This window comes from Piliocolobus tephrosceles, chromosome 14 (genome assembly GCF_002776525.5).
Source record: "Piliocolobus tephrosceles isolate RC106 chromosome 14, ASM277652v3, whole genome shotgun sequence".
Taxonomy (NCBI): domain Eukaryota; kingdom Metazoa; phylum Chordata; class Mammalia; order Primates; family Cercopithecidae; genus Piliocolobus; species Piliocolobus tephrosceles.
Genome location: NC_045447.1, coordinates 109,351,090 through 109,365,038, shown reverse-complemented (window position 1 = coordinate 109,365,038; position 13,949 = coordinate 109,351,090). Strand labels below are relative to the sequence as shown.

Here is a 13,949-nt window from a genome sequence, read left to right as displayed (position 1 = left end):
ACAACCTTAGCATCACCCAAACCAAAGCATATCCAACACTTAGTGAAATGCTAAACGTCTCATCACTGAAAAAGCAACAAGAGGCTGGGCGTGGTGGCTCACACCTGTAATCCTAGCACTTTGAGAGGCCAAGGCGGGTGGATCACAAGGTCAGGAGTTCAAGACCAGCCTGGTCAAGATGGTGAAACCCCATCTCTACTAAAAATACAAAAATTAGCCGGGTGTGGTGGTAGGTGCCTGTAATCCCAGCTACTCAGGTGGCTGAGGCAGGAGAACTGCTTGACCGCGGGCGGCAGAGGTTGCAGTGAGCCAAGCACTCCAGCCTAGGCCAAAGAATGAGACTCCATCTCAAAAGAAAAAGCAACCAGAGCATAACCTGGAGCTTGTCTGGGCCAGTGGTCTCAGGCCTTTAAGGAGAAGGGCGGGGCAGTTTTCCCCATTGTTTCACTTTACTCATGCAGGATTTCTGAGGGCCCCTTGAAACTAGCTTTCTGTCTCACACAGGGATGTGAATCCTGGATAAATCAGCCAATGTTTGGTTCAGAAATTCTCCTAGAGTGTGATCATCTGATATGTTGCATGTTCTAACACAACAGGAAAAGGAGCTGGGTGTGGTGGCTTATGCCTATAATTCCAGCACTTTGGGAGACCAAGGCAGGAGGATCACTTGAGGCCAAAAGTTCGAGACCAGCCTGGGCATTTTAAGCAATTCCTACACCAAAGAAATCCTCCAGCCAAACAAATCTTTGTGCTCAAAAGTAAAAGTAGCTTCTCAGATTTTCAGTCATGAAACAAAATACCATTAAGAAGCCCAAATTCTTTTTTTTTTTTTGAGACGGAGTCTCGCTCTGTCGCCCAGGCTGGAGTGCAGTGGCCGGATCTCAGCTCACTGCAAGCTCCGCCTCCCGGGTTCACGCCATTCTCCTGCCTCAGCCTCCCGAGTAGCTGGGACCACAGGGGCCCGCCACTGCGCCCAGCTAACTTCTTTTTTTTTTGTATTTTTAGTAGAGACGGGCTTTCACCGTGTTAGCCAGGATGGTCTCCATCTCCTGACCTCGTGATCCGCCCGTCTCAGCCTCCCAAAGTGCTGGGATTACAGGCTTGAGCCACCGCGCCCGGCCAAGAAGCCCAAATTCTTAAACATAATGAGACGTCCTCTCTACAACATAATAATAATAATAATGATAATTAGCTGGGCGTGGTGGGACGTGCCTGTGGTTCCAGCAACTTGGGAGGTTGAGGTAGGAGGATCACCTTGACCTTGACCTCCCAGGGACAAGACTGTAGTGAGCCATGTTCGTGTCACCGATCTCCAGCCCGGGTGATTGAGACTGTATTTATAAAAAAAAAAGAGTGTATATGAAGACTTAATTGTAGGATTAAAGGCAACTATTACCCTGGCTTGTGAATTCTACTTCTAAAAACAAAGGATTATTTTTAAATTCTTTTTTTTTCTTTTTTTTTTAAGAGACAGGGTCTCACTCTGTTGCCCAGGCTGGAGTGCAGTGACACAATCATAGCTCACTGCAGCCTCAAATCCTGGGCTCAACTGATCCTCCCACCTCAGCCTCCAGAGTAGCTGGGACTACAGGTACATGTCGCCACACCCAGCTAACTTTTTTATTTTTCATTTTATAGAGATGAGGGTCTCGCTATGTTGCCCATGCTGGTCTCAAAATCCTGGCCTCTGTGATTCTCTTGCCTCGACCTTCCAAAGTGTTGAGATTTGTAGGTATGAGCCAGCCTGCCCATCCCTAAAAATTATTTCTGTTTATATAAAGTGAAGGAAAAATATTTATTCATCTCTGCTAAGAATTTGAATATAGAATTTTGCATAAAACAAAACAAATCACTGCTGCTTCACTGCTACTTCTGAAGCCCAGGCCAGCACTGGCACTGCCACAGCTCTCATCGCCCCCCTGGGCCGCTGCCTTACGCATAGGGAAAACGAGACTCCTGTTGGCTCTTTTTTGAAATACAACACCTACTTCTCAAATTATTTGAGGCCATTGTTGGCCAAAAGTACAGACAACAATCATACTGCAAAATGATTAATCTGAGGAAAACACAAGAGCTGATACACTGCCTGCTTAGGAAATCTGAATTCTGATTTCTCAAATTAAGACTGAAGTGTTGAAATGGCATCCAAAACAAGACACTATGGCTCAATCGTGCAGTCATTCTTAGGCTGCTGGAAAACATCTTTTAAAAAGTATTTATTTCTCTATAAAATTAGTGTAAAGCGAACTAATACAATAATAATCTTAAATAGCTAGTAATTTCTGTGGAACTTTAAAACCAAGAGAATGACAGAACTTGAGTGTGCTAATCATACCAGGGAAGATTCCAGTTATTTGCACTGACAACACGGTGTTTATCCTAACGGCAGGTTATGCACTGATGAAGTCGGGGTGGGGGTAGAACTCCACTGAGCTATCACCAGTGACAGCGCACACCACCTGACAGGCACCAGAGTGGGACACGTTGCCTCTGCCACAGAGAACCCGGGCACTCGCTGCCTTCTGCCTCCCAACCCAGGCCAGGCATGGCTTTGCAGAGCAGCGTGCAACAAATGTATTTTCTTTTTTTTTTTTTTGAGATGGAGTCTCGCTCTGTCGCCCGGGCTGGAGTGCAGTGGCCGGATCTCAGCTCACTGCAAGCTCCGCCTCCTGGGTTCCCGCCATTCTCCTGCCTCAGCCTCCCGAGTAGCTGGGACTACACGCGCCCGCCACCTCGCCCGGCTAGCTTTTTGTATTTTTTTAGTAGAGACGGGGTTTCACCGTGTTAGCCAGGATGGTCTCGATCTCCTGACCTCGTGATCCGCCCGTCTCGGCCTCCCAAAGTGCTGGGATTACAGGTTTGAGCCACCGCGCCCGGCCTAGCAAATGTATTTTCTTCCTTCCCATCTCCCCTGACAAAATCCTCTGTCCTACCTACCTCTTGCCTATACTGCAGTTCACCACCTTCTCTGCAGCATCCTTGGAGCCTCGGTACTCTGAGACTTCAGATACAGTGAAATCTGCAACCCAAGGAACGCGGCAAAGCCAAAAACTAAAAAGCCAGGTCTGGAACATAAATGTCCAATTCCAAGAAAACAATCCATCAGGACAACTATGCACTATGTATACTGGCTGTCCACTCCAGACACTACAGGAGCACGCACAGAGCTGCCCCTGCGGCCCTGCAGCCTTCAGAGCAGCCTTTCCCACTATCTCCGGGTCTGACTCAGAAGCCTGAGGTGTTGCTGTGGCCGAATTCTCCAGGCGTGCCGCCTACGAGGAGCTTCTCACTGGAAACAGCTGATCAGACGACGCCGTGCCACCTGCGTCCGCTGCCAGCAGAGGTGGGTGGTGCTGACGGTGGATGGTGGCACTCAGGAGTCACCAACTTACAAATAAAACCCTTTGGAAAGAAAGTCATGGGGTGCTACAAAGATGATACTGATTAACACCACTGTAACTGTCACAAGTTTTTTGCTTCTGAAAATTCCAAATAATTAGTCAGGCTAAACGGAATACTCTGCTTGGGTCTAGAAATACCATGGCAAACGTCATTAACAACAACAACAGAAGGTATAGTTTACATGGAATACTGAAAGAAAAGAGCCTGATAGAGACCATTTTTAAACTTACCCTGGGAATGATCGTTCAACCACAAAGTGACTAAGTATTATTAGCAACTGTTCCACTCATTCGGAACATCTCTGCCACTTGCAACAGTTTGAGAAGAATAAATCTATGTAGTGCATGATGCTCTTGAGTCAGAATATGTGGCAATCAAAGCTGACTAAGAGAAGTAAAGGAGGAAACACCCAAAAGGTTAATCTAGCTCAGAAATACAGCAGGTCTGAATGCGCGACAATAAGCTTTTATTTGTAAGATATTCAAGAAAATGCCATCAATAGGAGCAAGTTAAGTAGGTCTTGCCTAATTCTGAAGAGTGAAATCAGCTTGATTTTTAAATCTTTCTCAGCTATGTGAAAATACTCAGTGAAACCACAAAGCACCAGAGTTGGTTGCAATGGAATTTTTCTTTGGAAGAGATCTTGCAAGGAACTTTTGCATTCTTTCATAACTTCCAAGTCCAAGAGGAGAAAAGAGAAGAAATTCTTAAAATATGAGTTAAGGAAAAAGCTTCAGAGAAGGCAGAATACAGCTCAGACCCAGGACGGTGGCAGTGTACCCCGTGACACAGGACACACCCGCCTTCTGGGGGTCTTCAACATGTTGTTCCACAAGTGGGCCTCTTGCACATTCTTCTGCAGAAATAAAGCCTCTTCGCTGTTAAGGTCTTCATTTCAAAGATAAAAGATCTCAAGAGAATACAAATTTGCTGCTATCAGCCTAATAACGGCATTCTGGCTATGTCTGGGCAAGGGGAAAGCGGGAGCAATGACCATCATATGGAAATGCACCAACTTCAACAGGCAGCCTCAGCTCCGACCTCCTACTTTCATTTAGTATCAAGTGCTACACACTGTACTTACTGTATTCCCTAAAGGGGAGGAGGAAAATGAGACAGAGCAGGACATTCTGCACACTAGAGAGAAGACTTATGAGAGAGCTGCTGTACAACGGCAAAAATTTCGAGGCTACAAAATCACGTATTTAATGAAAGTAGATCAGTGGGAAAAATGCTTCTTTGCTAGATTGGGAAGGACATACTCAAGACACAGAAAAAACTAGAGGAAAATTGTATAGCCAACCGACAAAAATAAAACCACCCCAATTATCCCAAGCTAACTAACTACTTTTGATAGGGAAGAAAACCTGTTTCAGTGTCTTCATTTATCAAGTGCTATTTTGAAATATCTGTTAAGGATAAGCATAACTTTAAAACAAGATACGTTACTTTTAATATCCTTTCTGTGGGACGAACAGAGAAGCCCACCTTCCCTCCCCACCACCATCCCATTAATTGAAAAGATTCAGAAAAAGAACCTTTGAAAATAGGCAAACCAACAAAGCTAGGAGCTGACAAGCAGAAAAACATGCATTGTGGGAACCACAGGAGGCACCAGAAGTAAGCAATGGCGGAGAAACAGAACGGGACACTTACAGCAGCTATCTGTCAGGGGGTCCTGATGGCTACTGTGTTCTGAAACCATCGAGACAGAATAGCAGGATGGGAAGAATGTAGTCACAAACAATCCACCAGATGACAACACTACACAGTGCAGAGGTCAGCACAGCTAGGGGACATCTGGAAAGGGGTGAAGGGGAAAGAACAGATGTTCAAATTGGGAAGCCAAAATAAATTACGCAATCATCAATCAATCAATCAGTCAAGCCATATGTGAATTTTGGACACCCTAAAAGCCCAAAACAGCAACAGGGATACAAAGGGGCGGTCCACAAGGATGGAGTTTTGCCATTTTACGCTGGAGAACAAAATGCTGTGTTTAAACAGGTTTGATACTTGGGGACTCAGTCACTAGTTAGATAACTACCCCATGGTAATTTAACTTCATGATACTGAAATCTGTCATAGATAAATGATTGAGGGTCTTCAAAAAGCACAAGATGTGCACACACGGAAAACTAAACCAAATCATAATGGGCAAAGGAGGCAAAACCAGATAACCAAAACCAAACAAACAAAAACCACAAAACCCCAGACTAGTTAACAAAATCACAGGAGGCACAACTAAAAATGAACGTTAACACAGCAGCAGCAGAACTGATCTCATTTCAATGGAATCACTAACTCCTGAGTCATCCAGGAAGCTAAGGGAATGGCATTTTTAGAATATGGTTCACATTTAACCAAGGGCAACACAAAATGAGCAAAATTTCACTGAAGTATGCATACTATAGATTTTTCTTAGTTGTTTTCCACACTCACTTTCTTCATACTAGTTGGCTTTCAGCTTGGGATTTTTTATTTTTTAATTATTATAATTTTTTGAGATGGAATCTTGCTCTGTCACCCACCCTGGAGTACAATAGCGTGAGTTTGGCTTACTGCAAACTCCGCCTCCCAGGTTCAAGCAATTCTCCCAATGCAGCCCCCTGAGTAGCTGGGATTAGAGGTGTACACCACCACGCCCAGCTAAGTATTGTATTTTTAGTATGGGGTTTCAACACGTTGGCCAGGCTGGTCTCAAACTCCTGACCTCAGGTGATCCACCTGCCTCGGCATCCCAAAATGCTGGGATTACAGGCATGAGCCACTGCACCTGGCCTCTTTTTCATTTTTAAGAAACGGGTCGGCTGGCCGCAGTGGCTCATGCCTGTAAGCCCAGCACTTTGGGAGGCCAAGGCAGGCAGATTACCCGAGGTCAGGAGTTCGAGACCAGCCTGTCCAACATGGTGAAACCCCTGCTCTACTAAAAAAAATACAAAAATTAGCCAGGTGTGGTGGCATACGCCTGTAATCCCAGCTACTTGGGAGGCTGGGGCAGGAGAATTGCTTGAGCTCGGGAGGCAAAGATTGCAGTGAGCCGAGATAATGCCACTGCACTCCAGCCTCGCCAACAGAGCAAGGGAGGGAGGGAGGGAGAAAGGGTGGGAGGGAGGAAGGAAGGAAGGAAGGAAGGAAGGAAGGAACAGAAGGTACTGCTCTGCTACCCAGGCTGGAGTGCAGTGGTGTTATCATAGTTCACTGTAATCTCCAACTCCTCGGTGCAGACAATCCTCTGACATCAGCCTCCTGAGTAGCAGCTGAGACTACCTGTTCATCCCACCAGGCCTCGTTACTTTTGTTGTTGTTGTTTTTTAATTTTTTTTGTAGAAACAGAGTCTCACTATGTTGGCCAGGCTGGTCTCCAACTCCTGGACTCAAGTGATCCTCCTGCCCTTGAACTCCCAAAGTGCTGGGATCACAGGCATGAGCCACCGTGTCCAGCCTCAGCTTGGTGTTTCTTTTTTTTTTTTTTTTTTTTTTTGAGACAGAGTCTCGCTCTGTCGCCCAGGCTGGAGTGCAGTGGCCGGATCTCAGCTCACTGCAAGCTCCGCCTCCCGAGTTTACGCCATTCTCCTGCCTCAGCCTCCAGAGCAGCTGGGACCACCACCAGCTGGTAGCCCGCCACCTCGCCCGGCTAATCTTTTGTATTTTTTTAGTAGAGACGGGGTTTCACTGTGTTAGCCAGGATGGTCTCGACCTCCTGACTTCGTGATCCGCCCATCTCGGCCTCCCAAAGTGCTGGGACTACAGGCTTGAGCCACGGCGCCCGGCCAGCTTGGTGTTTCTTAATCCATTGATCTGGGTTCTAGCGACAAGGAAGGAAACCTCCTCCCATGTAGAAGGGCAGAAGCTCCTTCCAATGACTGCACTTCCACATGGTTACCCGGATACATCTGTGACCAATACTAGAGCCTCTACTGAGCATGTGCTGCGTGTGGAGTACCACTGATCAGTTTTGGAAGTGACTGATTTGACTTATCATGTCATTTTTATTGTTGACCTCATCACTGTCATCATTAAAAATTCCATGTGGGGCCAGGCGCAGTGGCTCACGCCTGTAATCCCAACACTTTGGGAAGCTGAGGCGGAGCAGATCATGAGGTCAGGAGTTCGAGACCAGCCTGGCCAACATGGTGAAACCCCATCTCTACTAAAAATACAAAAATTAGCGAGACGTGATGGCGGGTGCCTATAATCCCAGCTACTTGGGAGGCTGAGGCAGGAGAATCACTTGCACCCGGAAGGCGGAGTTTGCACTGAGCCAAGATTACGCCATTGCACTTCGGCCCGGGTGACAAAGCAAGACTCTGTCTCGGAAAAAAAGAAAAATGTACACACCAGGCATCCTATATTGTGGAAAGGGATTAGACTAAAGGGTGAACTCGAAATACAAACTAACCTCACCCCACAAGTTACACCTACACCATCTTATTTAATCTTCCCACATACACAAAAAAACAAGCCTACTAATATATGTTAAGATCACAGGGGTGAATATTTAAACGGAATGAATAAATGGCCTGGGAGCACTAGAAAACTCTCTACCCATCCCAGGCTTCACTTTCAGTTCCTTAAAGGCAGAACGGCCTGAATGTCCAGGTGTCAGCATTATAGATGGTTATTTGTTCCTCTAGTAAACCTCATGGCTTCAGAATTACTTTCCACTGCTACCACACATACCCATCTCCAAACCTGCCAAAACCATCAGTATACGGAACAACAGGCCTCATGGCTCAAGTTATGAAATCTACCAAATCCATTTTAGCACAGACAATATACTTGTCATCGCGTCCTGAAGATCAGCTCATTGTCAATGGTGCCACATGGTCTACTGTCATCACTGTAGTCACGATTAGACAGGCTGAGCCAATGGCCATTTTACAATTGATAAAAAACTTAAACTCTCCCCCAAAACTGACCATTTATAAAAGAGAAACCGGCCAGGCGCTGGTGGCTCATGCCTGTAATCCTAGCACTTTGGGAGGCTGAGGCAGGATCACTTGAGGTCAGGATTTCGAGACAAGCCTGGCCAACATGGTGAAACCTTGCCTCTACTAAAAATACGAAAAATTAGCTGGGTGTGGTGGTGCACACCTGTAATCCCAGATACTCGGGAGGCTGAGGCAGGAGGATCACTGGAACCCGGGAGGCAGAGTTTGCAGTGAGTCGAGGGCGTACCACTGCACTCCAGCCTGGCCAACAGAGCAAGACTCAATCTTAAAAGAAAAAAAAAAAGAGAGAAACCAATCATTGGAATAATAATTTATGTACTACAACTTTCTCCTAAGAGTCACTAGTACCTATGTATTTCTCACTAACTTTCTTTCTTGCATGTACTGTACCTTCATAAGGCTAAGTGCCAATGTTAAAGCAAAATAACTTGCTCACAGAAATCAATGAGTCAAAATTGGGATGAAGAAATTGATTTTGTATTTTTCAACCTAAGCCATTGATGAACACAGTCCCCTCAGGGACTTCTATTCCTAAAATAACTACAAAGACACAAGAGGGAAAGAAAGAAAACCTTCGACTGATCTTTTCTAGGGCCAAAAAGCTGCAAATAATAGCAGAGAGGGTTTGAAAAAGCAGAGAAGGGATAAGCAAAATGTGGTAATGGAGGAGGAAGGAGATTTGCTGAGACTCATCAAAAATCCCCCGGGGTCTACACACATAACTCAGAGCTTAGAAAAACTAGCATTTTGCTTTCTTCTTTGAAAGTGTGGCCTAAAACTTTGTTATTTGTGTTATGTGGGGCTATTTTTATATATTGTTTTTAGGATATTACCAAAAGGAATGCTGAGCTCACTGCAGCCTCAGACTCCTGGGCTAAGTGGTCCTCTTGCCTCAGCCTCCCGCATAGCCTGGTCTACAGGTGCACACCGCCATGCCCAGCTAGATTTGAACTCATGTTAATGAGAGTAGCAGATTCAGAGGGTGACTAAAGGAAACTGCCTATTTAACAAAAACTTTTGACTAAGCTGGATTTGTATCCCCTGACTCTCGACTTTTGAACAGCAGGCAACAAAATATTAAAAAATAAATGATGATGCTGATTCTGAAAAACAAAACAAAAAAACCTGGACACAGCTAAAATCAACCCACAAAAGCATCAGTTTCCTAGGGCTTGCAATTCAGTGTGTGGTCCCTGGACCAGCAGCCTCTGCTAGAAATGTGAAATCTTGGGCCCTGCCCCCACCCCACTAATCATAACCCATATTTCAACAAGCGCCGGGTGCCTCATGCACACTTAAGTCAGAGAAGCACTGCTCGAGGGCACTGCCTGCCTCTGCCACATCCAGAGTTAGTATCTGGATGATTACCTGGAGCCACCACAATACTGCCAAAGAAAAACCGTGAAGGCCTTAGATGAAGACTTTTAATAAGGAAATTAAAAACAAAATGATATTTGGAGTTAAGTAAATTATACAAAAGGCACCATTTTCTTTGTTTTTGGGATGGAGTCTCACTCTGTCGCCCAGTCTGGACTGTAATGGCACAATCTCAGCTCACTGCAATCTCCGCCTCCCAGATTCAAGAGATCCTCCTGCCTCAGCCTCCTGAGTAGCTGGGATTATAGGCACCTATCATCATGCCTGGCTAATTTTTGTATTTTTGTAGAGACGGGCTATCACCATGTTGCCCAGGCTGGTCTTGAGCTCCTGACCTCAGGTGATCCACCCACCTTGGTCTCCCATAGTGCTGGGATTACAGGTGTGAACCACCACGCCTGGCCAAAAGGCACCATTTTTAAAGCAGTCTAGTTGACTACAGTACCACTAAGCTGCAAAAGAAATCTTCATAAATGCCTGTAATCAAAATTGGATGCCCTACATGCATTCACATAACACTGCATACTGCAAAACTCAACGCTTTGCACTGGGTCTTTGAAGAACCTCCCAGAGGAGCCGCCCATAATGACACATGCCTTACATGTGATTCTACTTCAGGATTTTTATGACAAGATACTAGTGAGGAATTACTTTTAGTGAAAAAGAAAACCTGTTCTCTGCCAATACAAACAGGTTATTATATCATACCTCCTTTCCATATTACAAGATGCTTACTGAGTAAGTGATCTATGTCCATCACACTCCCTTCCCCCAAAAAAGAAGGTTGGAAATCTGGTGCCCACCACGAAGGAGGAAGTAACCAGAAGGAAGAAATCCAGTGGCCACAGGTGGAAGCAGCTACTAAAGGGCAGCCTACAAAAAAGACCACGGTCCTGCAGTTCGCGTCTGCGCATTTGTCTAATCATCTTGGATGCTCCGTCAGGTTCAATCCCAACGAACACACGTTCACAAGAATGGACACACGGACACACATCCACTCAGTAACTGTAACACTTCCTGTTCCCAGGCTCAATCTTCCTCTATAACTAGAAAATCATTCCCCAAAGAAACAAACAAAAAACCCAAAACATACTTTAGACCAGTTCACTGTTGCCCCAAAAACAACATAATGTCATTAAGGCATCACGTCATGCTGATCACAACAAATGATCTGCAACACGGCGAATGTAGAGACAGACCAGTTTATAACTACGGACAGGTCTGGCATCCTGGGCTTTCCATCTGCTGTTGAGCTCTGGAGGATGCCCCGTGCTGATTATTCATGGAGAAAAAGCATCCCTGATGTCGCCTTCCCACCCATAAAGGCTCATGAGGACCAAGTGTAAACAAGGGACAGCTGAGAGATTCCAAGGCCAGCACCCCTAGGTTTTAAATAACACAGGCAAACATTTCAAAGTGGCATCATGGGCTTGCAACTATGGAGAAAAATGTGCAGGAGAAACCCTCACCAAGGACCCCACACACATAATAAAGAAACATCAACCACAACAAAGGAAGCCAGACTCACGTGAGAGGAATAGTGTTTGTTTTTGATTGTCTTCTGCTTTTCAGGGCCCGAAGTCTATCACCTTGTGTCACTCCATTGATTTCGTCGTCGTCACTGTACTGTGTAAGTAAAAAAACACTGAGCTAATGGTTTAAATTGCACTTATTAATCCAGTAAAGCAGAGCAGCAATTTATCCACATAAACACAGACAGTCCAAGTTTCTGCAAACTCTAAAATATTTTTCCCTTTCACAATCAAACTACAGATCACATTTTAAGACAGCCAAAGGTGACTTTCAGAGACAACCCAGCAGCACTCATTATAGAACGCATCAACAGTGAAGAGGGTTAATGGGCTTTCACGTTTGAAAACATTCTTTTTAAAATCTCACAGTGTACTTACTACCACTTAATGTAGTACCGCTGCCCCCTAAGCCCTTGATTTGTTAAAAGCTCCCCATTTGAGACTGATTGCTTTCCTAAATCGGCTGTTGTGAAACGGCAAAAAGGGGTGAGGGGCAGGGGTAGATCTGGCTGAAGAGCTCACTTCACAACCTTTTATGCACCTGCCGAGTTACAGTTTTATGGACACACACAACCTTGTTTCCATTATTTTGGGTAAAAAGTGCCTAGAGAGGGTTATAAATATAAAAAACTGACAATCATCCAAGAGCTGCTTTATTATTTTACCTACAGATTTCTCCATGCCCTGACAAGGTTTCAACAGCAGTTAAAGCAGTAACATCTCAACAGAAACAGCTTCATTACCGGTTCGGGTTCTTGCTGGTCTTGATTCTCGACCCCATTTATGGAAATGTCATCAACGCCAGAGAGAAGTTTGGAGAAGGCTGCTCTGTGTTGTCCATTCTCCTGCCCCTTTAACTTCTGACGAAAATAGTCCCCTTCCAGCCAGAGGCTTGTTTGCTTCCTAGAGCATTTAAATAACATCAAAATAGAGCTTTCCAGAAAGACACATGAACAACTTCTTCCTACCAGACTATCTGTTGTTACTGGAAACTAAGGGAAATTCCAGTCCCCATCAGATTCCAACCCCACTTGTTCCCTTGGAACTACAGATGTACGCTACTACTTACATCACCAAAAACTGCTGCTGAGGCCCAATCACCGAGCCAGGTCTGCAGATCCTGACCCACGCAATGGTCTCGGCTGCCGTCATCCTGTAATGCTTCATGATGTAGCATGCTATCAGAGTGCCCGTGCGACCAAGGCCAGCTAGGAAAAGAAAGAAGCACAGAAATGAAACTTGGGCTCATGTACTCCAGGATTTTGTTGGGCAGGTAGAATTTTTGTAAAAGGCTTCTCATGACTCTGCTTCTCTCAACAGCAGTTCTCAAGGCTGGTTATACTCTGGAATCACCTAGAGAAGTTTTTAAATACTGATGCCTGGTCTCATGCCCAGCATGTATTTATTATTTGTTTCATTTAATTATTTATTTTTGAGATAGAGTCTCGCTCTGTCACCCAGCAGGCTGGCTGGAGAGAAATGATGCGATCTCGGCTCACTGCAACCTTCACCTCCAGGCTCAAGCAATTCCTCTACCTCAACCTCCCAAGTAGCTAGGATTACAGGCGTGTGCCACCACACCTGGCTAATGTCTGTATTTTCAGTAGAGACAGGGTTTCACCATGTTGGCCAGGCTGGTCTCAAACTCACCTCACCTCAGGTGATCCGCCCACCTTGGCCTCCTAAAATGCTGGGATTATAGGCTTGAGCCACCACACCTGGCTTTACGCCCAGAATTTAGATTTAACTGGTGTGCAGCATAGCTTGGACAGAGAGATTCCTAAAATCTTCCAGATGATTCTACACGTAGCCAAGGTGGAGAATCACTTTCTAAGCAATCATTCTAGTAAGTGCAGTGTCTTCTGCCCTGGGCATTTTAGAAAAATGGTACCACCATCTTTGCAAAAACAAAGGCTTGCAATTTTGCACTTACTCCCACATCCAATTATATTTTCTAGTTTGTTATATTATATTTTCACTCAGATTTTTTTAAACCTCTATTGGTGCTGGCCTGTCTTATCTACACTATTATCAATGCCTCCAGTGATGGTTAATTTTATGTGTCAATCCGGAGTGAATCTTTGGAGATTAACATTTAAGTTGCTGAGCTTTCAGTAAGCACAGTTCCCTCCATAATGTGCATGGGCCCCATCCAATCACCTGAAAACCTGGGCAGAACAAAAACACTGACTTTCCTGAGCAAGAGACTGCCTTTGGCTTTCATCTGCCCCATCAGCAATCCTGTGTTTCCAGGCTGCTGGCCCACACTGCATATTTCGGACTCACCAGAATCTATACTTGTATAAGCCAATTCCTTTTAATAAATCTCCTACATATAAAAAAAAATCCGACTGGCTTTATTTTTCTGGAGAATCCTAAATAAAACAGATTTGGATTATGAGGTGGGTGTCACTGTAACAACTAAATAGAAATGGAGAAGTGGCTTTGTGGATGACAACCTTGGATATTTAGCAGAGGAGATTTATAAGGAAAGTGTTGAAGATACAACCTGATTTCTCCTTAACTGGTTACAGTAAAATGCAAAAGGAAAAAGACAAATTAAAGAAGAAATTGTTAAGCAACAGGGAATCAGGAACTAGAGTCAGAAAATTCTCAGGCTATCCATATTGCAAAAAATAAGAGTGTTACAGAGAGAAAAATCAAGGGTGTGGCTGAACACTCC

General features: G+C 44.9%; 1 protein-coding gene across 10 annotated transcripts in view; it reads right to left on the bottom strand.

Annotated features, from left to right (window-relative positions):
• The window catches only part of CDC14B (cell division cycle 14B), a 127,153-nt gene that overhangs the window by 15,776 nt on the left and 97,428 nt on the right, over positions 1-13,949 (bottom strand). For 7 of the 10 annotated variants that reach the window (XM_026446826.2, XM_026446830.2, XM_026446833.2 and 4 more), the window contains exons 10-12: positions 12,336-12,474; positions 12,010-12,169; positions 11,263-11,360 (exon numbers count right to left, since the gene is read on the bottom strand). In XM_026446826.2, the coding sequence (XP_026302611.1) occupies positions 11,263-11,360; positions 12,010-12,169; positions 12,336-12,474 (397 nt within the window). Of the gene's footprint in view, positions 1-5,058; positions 5,203-11,262; positions 11,361-12,009; positions 12,170-12,335; positions 12,475-13,949 lie in introns of all 10 variants that reach the window. The other 3 variants (XR_003306650.2, XM_026446827.1, XM_031934030.1) reach the window with 1 other exon arrangement.